Genomic DNA, 10167 nt, shown 5'->3' with positions numbered 1-10167 from the left:
GTCTTCATTCCGCTAGCATCTATCGAGATGAAGAATAGAGTCAGCGAAAAAAATGACGACACATTAACAAGATTACAGCGATAATGTAGAACATCAGTGAGACAAGGTTGATTATGTGCTGCCGTGAGCGTTAATGAGTGTGTTGTAGTAAATGTGCCGTGTTTGTGCAAATGTAACCCGTGTGTGTCCTGTGTTTCAGATGCACCATCCCATACAGATGAAGCCCGCAGACAGTGAGAAATCAAATGGTGAGTGTCTTATTTTTCTCAGGTCGTCCGACTGTATGTTTGTTCTGGGGGTCAGTCTCTGTGTTTGTGTGAGGGACTGGGAGATGAATGAATTATTGAAACCCAGGAGAGCCGTGGGCCACGAATAGTTTAAGTGTGTGCCCTGGCATTGACCCAAACACATATACATATACACACACTCACATAAGCCATAGATGTGGTTAGGAAGTCCACTGCGAGGGAGCTGGTGCTTGGCCAGAGACTTGAGAGCCGAATGATGATGTAACTATAACACCTATGTTACTATACACAACCTACCTTCAGAAAAAAAAAAAAGAGAGATATGCTTAATGTAGTACAAAGTTTGCACCCCCCTTCAAAAATTTGGGTCAGTTTTTGTGAAATATTTTTATGATTTAAAATTATTATTTTTTTATTTTAGTTTATTTTGAAATGAAATTTATTTGTGAGATTCAAATCCTAATTTTCAGCAGCCAGAACTCCAGTATTCAGAGTCACATTACTTTGGAAATTATTCTATATGCTGATTTGATTTCAGTTGTTTCCATACTCATTTCACACGTGTATTTGTAAAAGAATCATGATGTTTTAAAGTCTCGGATATTAGTAAAATATTATATCATAGGGAGTCATAACAGCTAACATATTTCATCAGCTAGAAATTGGTTTTGTGTAGAGTGAAACTTGCTTGCAAGCCATGTCAATGTTTATTTTTCTTTGAGTCGATTCTTAAACCAATCTGTCAGACTGGATCAAAAATCAGTCTGGATGATCCATACCCGAATTACTTTGAAACAGAATTGTTTGCCAAAAATCTTATCCATTGATTTTTACAAGTCAATGGATAATAACTTTCTTAATGCTAGTTATGGGTCTTATTGTATTTGATTTGCTGAATGTTATTTCAAAGAAAAACGTTTGTTGTTATATTTCATCAAAATGTAATAACTTGTTCTGCTTCTAAAATGACTTACTATGAAAATAAAATGGCGTGCGAATAGCATTTCATATATTTTCTTCAGAGTCAGATTGGTCTCTGCTGCTTGTCAGTGAAAAAGGATCCGTGTCTGTCTGTCTCTCTGAGTGACGGGGATATTATAGATGTGACCCTCCATAAAACGTCTCACATAGATGATATTATATCAGATGTTCACTGTAAGCAAAGCTCATTAGTGAACACTGTAACCCATCAAACTGAGAACCCTGCTCCTGTGTGTGTGGTTAATCTTCTGATATGACAGTGTGTGTGCGTAAAGACGAATCCTTTGAAACAGCACTTATCGCTGGCTCATCCTGTCGCTGTTAAATGCACAAACAATTCAAACAGCAAAATAAACAAGTGAGCTATCGATTTCCCAGAGTGCAGCGGCTTGCTTATCGGCCGCCCAGCGGTAAGAGCTGACACATTCTTCATTAAAAAAAATTGGATTACAGTTGCCTTTCTCTTGCTCGCTCTCTCACACACACTCAAGCGTGCACAAACACACAACTGCAAACTGTCACCGAATATATGATTTCATATGTATTTTTAATATTTCCTTCTTGTTCAGTCCTCTTCCCACTATGCCGAACATTTCAGATTAGAAACATCTAAAGGTTCGCTTTTTCTCTCACTGCGTTTAAGGTGTCGGAATGTTATTCATTGTATGAAAATCTGTTTCTACTTCTAAAAATTGAATTGTGATCATTGTGATATAATGGTAAAAATAAGTCATAAATTAACATTCTAAGTTTAAAAGCCACAATTGGGGGATTTATTTTATTTTATTATTTCATTTTATTTAATTTCATTGTATTTTGTTTATTTTTATTTTATTTTATTTTTGGATATTTGTGCAGTATTCCATATGGGCTTATATTTTGTTTTAATAATTCACACATGAATTTATAAATAAAATTGACATTTCTTTGAAATTGGTAAAAATATTGCATCATAGAAGGTCTATGATTAATACACAAAGTCATAGTTTAAGACTTAGATTCACTATTGGGGGATATGAAAATGCATTTTTTTTTTTCAAAATTTTTACTTTGTTTTATTTGTTACTATTTTATTTGTTTATTAATTTATTCATTTAATTTAAGCTGAAAGTGTCTTTCCATACATATTCGCAATATTACATCGTAATGTTAAATGGAGCTGCAAGTTGTATGGTTTTAATAGGAAGCTGAAAACAAAATTTAATTAGCCAAAAGATTAAATAAAGAAATTCCAATTCACTGATATTTGTGGAGTATTCCATATGTCGTCCAATGTACAAACCCAATTCCAAAAAAGTTGGGACACTGTACGAATTGTGAGTAAAAAAGGAATGGAATAATTTACAAATCTCATAAACTTATATTTTATTCACAATAGAATATAGATAACATATCAAATGTTGAAAGTGAGACATTTTGAAATGTCACACATTCACATACACATTCCAAAAAAGTTGGGACAGGTAGCAATAAGAGGCCGGAAAAGTTAAATGTACATATAAGGAACGGCTGGAGGACCAATTTGCAACTTATTAGGTCAATTGGCAACATGATTGGGTATAAAAAGAGCCTCTCAGAGTGGCAGTGTCTCTCAGAAGTCAAGATGGGCAGAGGATCACCAATTCCCCCAATGCTACGGCGAAAAATAGTGGAGCAATATCAGAAAGGAGTTTCTCAGAGAAAAATTGCAAAGAGTTTGAAGTTGTCATAATCTACAGTGCATAATATCATACAAAGATTCAGAGAATCTGGAACAATCTCTGTGTGTAAGGGTCAAGGCTGGAAAACCATACTGGATGCCCGTGATCTTCGGGCCCTTAGACGGCACCTGCATCACATACAGGAATGTTACTGTTATGGAAATCACATCATGGGCTCAGGAATACTTCCAGAAAACATTGTTGGTGAGCACAATCCACCGTGCCATTCGCCGTTGCCGGCTAAAACTCTATAGGTCAAAAAAGAAGTCATATCTAAACATGATCCAGAAGCGCAGGCATTTTCTCTGGGCCAAGGCTCATTTAAAATGGACTGTGGCAAAGTGGAAAAACTGTTCTGTGGTCAGACGAATCAAAATTTTTAGTTCTTTTTGGAAAACTGGGACGCCATGTCATCCGGACTAAAGAGGACAAGGACAACCCAAGTTGTTATCAGCGCTCAGTTCAGAAGCCTGCATCTCTGATGGTATGGGGCTGCATGAGTGCATGTGGCATGGGCAGCTTACACATCTGGAAAGGCAGCATCAATGCTGAAAGGTATATCCAAGTTCTAGAACAACATATGCTCCCATCCAGACGTCGTCTCTTTCAGGGAAGACCTTGCATTTTCATACATTACAATGCCAGACCACATACTGCATCAATTACAACATCATGGCTGCATAGAAGAAGGATCCGGGTACTGAAATGGCCAGCCTGCAGTCCAGATCTTTCACCCATAGAAAACATTTGGCAAAGAGGAAGATGCGACAAAGAAGACCTAAGACAGTTGAGCAACTAGAAGCCTGTATTAGACAAGAATGAGACAACATTCCTATTCCTAAACTTGAGCAACTTGTCTCCTCAGTCCCCAGACGTTTGCAGACTGATATAAAAAGAAGAGGGGATGCCACACAGTGGTAAACATGGCCTTGTCCCAACTTTTTTGAGATGTGTTGATGCCATGAAATTTAAAATCAACTTATTTTTCCCTTAAAATGATACATTTTCTCAGTTTAAACATTTGATATGTCATCTGTGTTGTATTCTGAATAAAATATTGAAATTTGAAACTTACACATCATTGCATTCTGTTTTTATTCACAATTTGTACAGTGTCCCAACTTTTTTGGAATCGGGTTTGTACTTTGTACACATTTTATCTACTGTTGATAAAAAAATAAATAAATAAATGGCATTACAGCTTGCCAGAAAACACTACTCATTTAGCCGGTTAATGAGGTGAGCAACAAAACTACATTTCCCATCATTCTCTGTGGCAGCGCAAGAAGGATGAAATGCATAAATAAAGCATCAATTACACACCTAATGCACCTTTTCCTCTTCATTTTGGTGCATTAGCGCTAAAGAGCTTCCTGTCTTTATGGTGAACTAAAAAGGGGAGAAATAAAAATGAAATTACTCAACACATCCATTTTATTTTCAACAGAAATGCACATCACATCATAATTACGGCCTCCAAGCTCGTAAATAGTATCTTCCCAGGAGGATTAGAAGGCAGCACACACAGATTACGGGCAAAAGAGTGTGCTCGGGTCAATGAAAGAAAAGATCAAAGAGAACCAAGTGAAAATTTGCGGTTGTGTGTGTCAGGGCTTGATGTGCTAATGAGACATTGATCACATGCAGCCGTAACGTCTTTTTTTTACCACACATTGGGCAAATTTCTTTTCTCTACCCTTTTTTTCTCTTAGCGGTGGAGGACAGAAAGCTGTTCATCGGCATGGTGTCGAAGAAATGCAACGAGAACGACATCCGGGTCATGTTCTCTCCTTTCGGACAGATCGAGGAGTGTCGCATCTTGAGGGGACCAGATGGACTCAGCCGAGGTGAGACACATACTGGACATACTGTATTTTTCTTTTTACATTGGAACATGAAGAAAAACAGGATTTTTCTTGCTCTTTTGAAATAAGTTTTCAACGCAAATCTGAAACTAACACTGTGAGATAACCAAATGCAAGGTAATGAAGCATCACGATGGGTAGCCACGCCCACATTGAAACCTCATTGGTCTAATACAGCTTTCCATGTAGTTAAATAGTAAACAATTAATATGTTCTGATTGGAGGTGATTGTTTCGTGTCACATAGAATTTCACTTTTTACGTGAACGGACTGGACATCACAACATTGACATCACAACCATAAGCTCATTAACATATGACCGTCCATCTCCCAAAAATTTTAATTCTGTAATTATATTAACTCATAATTACCTCATGTTGTTCCAAACCCATAAGACCTTCATTCATCTTCAGAACACAAATTAAGATATTTCAATGAAATCCGAGAGCTTTCTGAACCTCCATAGACAGCAATGCAACTACCATGTTCAAGGCCCAGAAAGGTAGTGAGGACATCGTTAAAATAGTCCATGTGACATCAGTAGTTCAATCATAATTTTATGCAGCTATGAGAATACTTTTAGTGTGCAAAGAAAACAAAAATAATCACTTTATTCAACAATTTCTTCTCTTCTGTGTCAGTCTTCGACACGTTTACAAGACTACCACAACTATTTTAACAAATTTCATGCTACCTTTCTGGGCCTTGAACATGTCAGTTGCGTTGCTGTGTATAAGGGGTCTCGGATTGCATCAAAAATATCTTAATTTGTGTTTCAAAGATAAACAAATGTCTTAAGTGAATTAATGACAGAATTTTCCTTAAGAACAACGTTAACTATCAACACAATCTCATGGCAATTCGTAACTATAGTATGTTTTGGCAAAACGGTGGAATCTTATTTCTCACTATCGCAGTGATGTTTATGTTTAGGGGTGTGGTTATGGGTGATTTTGCCCCCCCCCCCCAAAAAAAAATATTTTGTACGTTTCACATAATATGAACTCGTACAAAATCGACAGCTTGTAAAATACTTACATTATTCTGTGAGATCGGGTTGGAACTACAGCAGTTTGACATTAAGCAAATCATAACAGGGCTTATTTAAATATAGATGTCTTAAAGGTGCAGTAGCAAAATCAACCTTTTAAAGAGTGTGGGATATGCTTATAAAAACTATTTTATGAATGTTTTTGGTGCAAGAAAATAATTTGGACTTGCAACAAATGTGTAGAATACAACTCTTTATATGGAGCACATGTTTGATATATTATTATGCTTGTGTTTTCATACTTCATTAAAGGGATATTTGTTGTAGACACACATGAATTGATTTTGATTCTGATATGGCATTGAGGTGTGATATTTTGTTGTTTTGTTTTTCTATTCTTGAAGTTATGTTATTTGAATAGTAAGTTTTTTATTTTGTGTTTTGTTTTGTGATGTAGTATTGTATTATGGGAATATATGTGGTACATGATAGTGTTGAAGATTTTCCCATCTTGATGTAACCTGCAGGGAATTACAGCGTACCTCCAACTTCCCACAATGCTCTGCTTTCGCATACAGCCATCTTTTATCACTCGTTTATCCTCCTCATCCACTCCACTAGTCGTCCCTCCATCCTTTCGCTCATTCGCGCAACTCCTCCGCAGTCCCTATTTTCCATCTTTTCCTCCTGTCCTCATGAATATTTTAATTCCACAGGAGATTAACTTTATTCCCTGAGCTCGTGGTTGGAGATATATTTGAAATGCTTCTATGAGAGAAACTACCGCCCCCTTCCATAAAAAAAGATTGGATGTATAATTAGATGAGCAAATGTGTACGTAAAAGAGGTGTATGGTAAAGCCACGGACTAGGGCGACTTTAAAAGCGCTCTCGTGCTGCTATTAAAGTGGTCTATCAATCATCATTGAACTTCACTATTAATAAAATATAGATCAGGCCACATGTGAGTGCAGTGCCCTGGGAGCTACCCCACTTTCTTCAAAAAACTCATCTTTTGCTCTCTCTTTCCCGCTATACATATCTCCCTCATTCATTCTGTTTTTATGACACTGACAGGTAATTGTGTTGTTTTTGCCACAACTACGACATATGTGAGGGAAGATTTACAATCAGACTGGCACTATTGCAAGAAAAACACCTAAGCATTAATTAAATAAATGGACATGAAACAGTAATTTGACTTGAAATTATTTTAATATTTATAACGAAAAAGACGGTATGAGACTAGTAGAGGAAATCCGTTGACTAGGACAATTATGCCGTTTTGCACTCATTATACCAAAAGAAATTGACCCCTGAATGCTACGATTGACCAATCACCATCAAGTATTCCAGAGGGCTGCGTAATAAGAATAATTAATCACTTTCTTGGAAATTCTTTCATTCGTTCTCCTCGTTAACAGCTTCTTATCTCGACAGATCACAGTTCGTTCGAACCATGAACGAACTCTGCAGTTGCAGGTCAGCAAAAACGAGGACTTTGAGAGTTGAAAGAGAAAGTTTTTTCCGCATTTCTCCCCCACGAGACAGTTTCTCTAGAGTTTCGCACCCTGCCAGTGCTCACAAATATCACCCTTAGAGTGTCCAAAACCGCTTTAATGATGAGGCTAATTAAACAACTATAAAAATAAACAGCCTTTCATTCTGCTTTCACTCGTGGTGATGCTCCGGTTCGCCGGGGCCAGATTCACCCGCTCTGAAGACAGAAAGGAGGTTGTATCAGAGCGATAGTGAAGAGAGAGATGCTAATGAGAAGGAGAGAATAAAGGTATGTCCGCTGGAGAAGGTAGACGGTGCCAGAAGATATACAGTGCAACCGTGTGGTCGCAACACCGAATTGCAGGGTGGAATTATTGCTGACTCTAAGCAAATTATTATTTTTTTTGCTTCTTTTTTGTAATTTAGTAAAAAAAAAAACAACCTTAAATTGCAATGGATACACCTGTTCTATGTGGAGCATTTTATTTCTTTGAATTTCTGAATTTAAATAAGTATGGATATTATTTGTTTGGGAGGTGGGAAGAGATGCAAGATTTTTAAACAGTTTTTTGTGTGTGTGCATGTGTTTTGTCATTAAAATATTTAATAATTTAGCCTTTTTATGACAAAGCATGGTTATTTCAAATTGTGAAATGTCATGTGGTGCAACTCCCCAAAAACAAAAATAGTATTTGTTAATAAATAATTCATGATATTTTTGAAAATAAATATTGTTCACTTTAATATATATATATATATATATATATATATATATATATAATATATATATATATATATATATATATATATATATTATGATTAATATGTTTATATTTTTGTATATTTGTGGTTACGCCACGTTACACCATGTGACACATGACATTTAAAATGTTTACATATATATAAAATAAACAATAAGAATTTGTACATTTTCACTTTGTATTTTAATTTATTTATTTATTTATTTTTTGATGTCATTAACCATTTATGAGATGAGAAGCCACTATGTCCTCATTTCTAGTGAAAAAGCAAAGATTTTCTTTAAGAATCGAGGTGGAAATGTGGTAGTATTTTTCATATATAATTGTGAATGTTGACTGTACTGTATTTTGTGTGCCAATTATGTACTGTGGATGATGAATACTGATAAAGTTTTCCAGAAAGTACTGCTTGTTTGGTCAGTTTATGACTTGACAGGTTTATGTGAAAAACAGCATTTCCCACTGCAGTTGGAAAAGAGAGAAAGTAATATGAAATTGCCCAGCATGTCCATGTTATTCTAGCCAACAACACTTGGACACACATCACATTTACGAAAAGATAGGACGCCAAGTCTTTGTTCTTTCCTTCCTCCATTCTTTCCCTTCTATCTCAGAGTATTCACATATGTACAGACGTGTGAGAAGTAGTTAACCCATTAACTAGACTGTCCATGCATGCGCGCATGTGTGTGTCCTCCATATGTATAAATCTGCTGGACTGCACAGTAGAGTAGAGCTCTTCAAACGGGGCTGCGTTTTCCCCCAGCATGCCTCCATATGGCCTGTTCTTCTGGCTCCCGCATGCACCGCTTCGGTTCCAAGACTTCTTGTCCCAGATGCCATTGCAAGCTCTCCCGAAACACACACTCCCCTCCAGGGATCGTTCGCCTTGATTACAGTTGTTTAAAAAGAAAGAAATTGGGTGTGTTTTTACATATTTATGAACAGACGGAATTTTAATGAAACAGGGTTGGTGGGGATATCAGTAGCACAGATATTTAGGTACAAAGTTAGTATTAAAATAATTTTGAATAAAAATACTGTGCATATATTTGGCTTTGCATTTTACATTCAACCTATGGGATGTGCCACTATTTTGATAATAATAATAATAATAATAATAATAATAATAAATAAAAAGAAGAAAAAAAGAGAAAATCTCTTGATTTGTTTCTTTGTTTGCTAGAATAATTCCATTAATAATTTGAGGCATTAAATTTCATGTTTAAATTTATTTTAAATCGTTTTAATGTAAAAGGATAGTTCACCCCAAAAATTAAATTGTGTCTTTCAGACTTTCGTTCATCTTCGATACACAAATGAAGATATCTTTGAATGAAGCCTGAGAGATTTCTGTCCCTCCATTGAAATGCCATTCTATCAACATTTTCAAGCTTCAAAAAGTTCATGAAAACATTGTAACAGAATTTAATTTAGTTTTAATATTAATGTTTACGTTTTTAAATAAAGTATTTTCTGTTATCGTGTCATAGTTTTTGTTGTGGTTTCAAAATTGAAATTGAAAACTGTGAAATTTCACTGGAATTGGTATTAACAATTACAGTTTTTGGTATCACAGTAATCCTACATCTATAAACAATTTATGTGTGTGAGAGTGTGTGAGATGAAACTAGTCATACACTCTAACCCCATACTGTAGTTTCCAAGCCATCACACCAAACGAAACTAAAGAACTGATATCCATTGCTGACATTTTGTTGAGTGTGTATTTTGAGATGTTGAATGTTGAATGTTTATCTGAAGCTGAATGTTGAATGTTGATTGTTCTATTCTAGCAACTGTATAGCACTGTTGTCTGCTGTGTTCTTTGTACGATCTTTGTTTTTTTGGCTTTATAACAACCTGTCCAACCCTTTTGTCTTGTTTTGTTTCTCTCTCGTCTCTCCTCCTTCCTCTCCTCTCCTCCCTCCCACGTCCCTCCCCTCCCTCCTGCAGGATGTGCGTTTGTCACGTTTTCTACCAGGGCTATGGCACAGAATGCAATCAAAGCCATGCATCAGTCTCAAACCATGGAGGTACTGTACCCTTGTCTTCTCTCTCTCTCTCTCTCTCTCTCTCTCTCTCTCTCTCTCTCTCTTTCTCTCTCTCTCTCTCTCTCACT

At 36.2% G+C, this 10167-nt stretch overlaps 1 protein-coding gene across 30 annotated transcripts in view; it reads left to right on the top strand.

Annotated features, from left to right (window-relative positions):
* Positions 1-10167, top strand: part of celf2 (cugbp, Elav-like family member 2) — a 146275-nt gene that overhangs the window by 110036 nt on the left and 26072 nt on the right. For all 30 annotated transcript variants that reach the window (XM_042722244.1, XM_042722241.1, XM_042722239.1 and 27 more), the window contains 3 exons: positions 200-248; positions 4642-4776; positions 10002-10081. In XM_042722244.1, the coding sequence (XP_042578178.1) occupies positions 200-248; positions 4642-4776; positions 10002-10081 (264 nt within the window). The remainder of the gene's footprint in view (positions 1-199; positions 249-4641; positions 4777-10001; positions 10082-10167) is intronic.

This window comes from Cyprinus carpio, chromosome B4 (assembly GCF_018340385.1).
Source record: "Cyprinus carpio isolate SPL01 chromosome B4, ASM1834038v1, whole genome shotgun sequence".
Taxonomy (NCBI): domain Eukaryota; kingdom Metazoa; phylum Chordata; class Actinopteri; order Cypriniformes; family Cyprinidae; genus Cyprinus; species Cyprinus carpio.
Note: the sequence above shows the minus strand (reverse complement) of the source record. Positions and strands in the feature narration are given on the sequence as shown.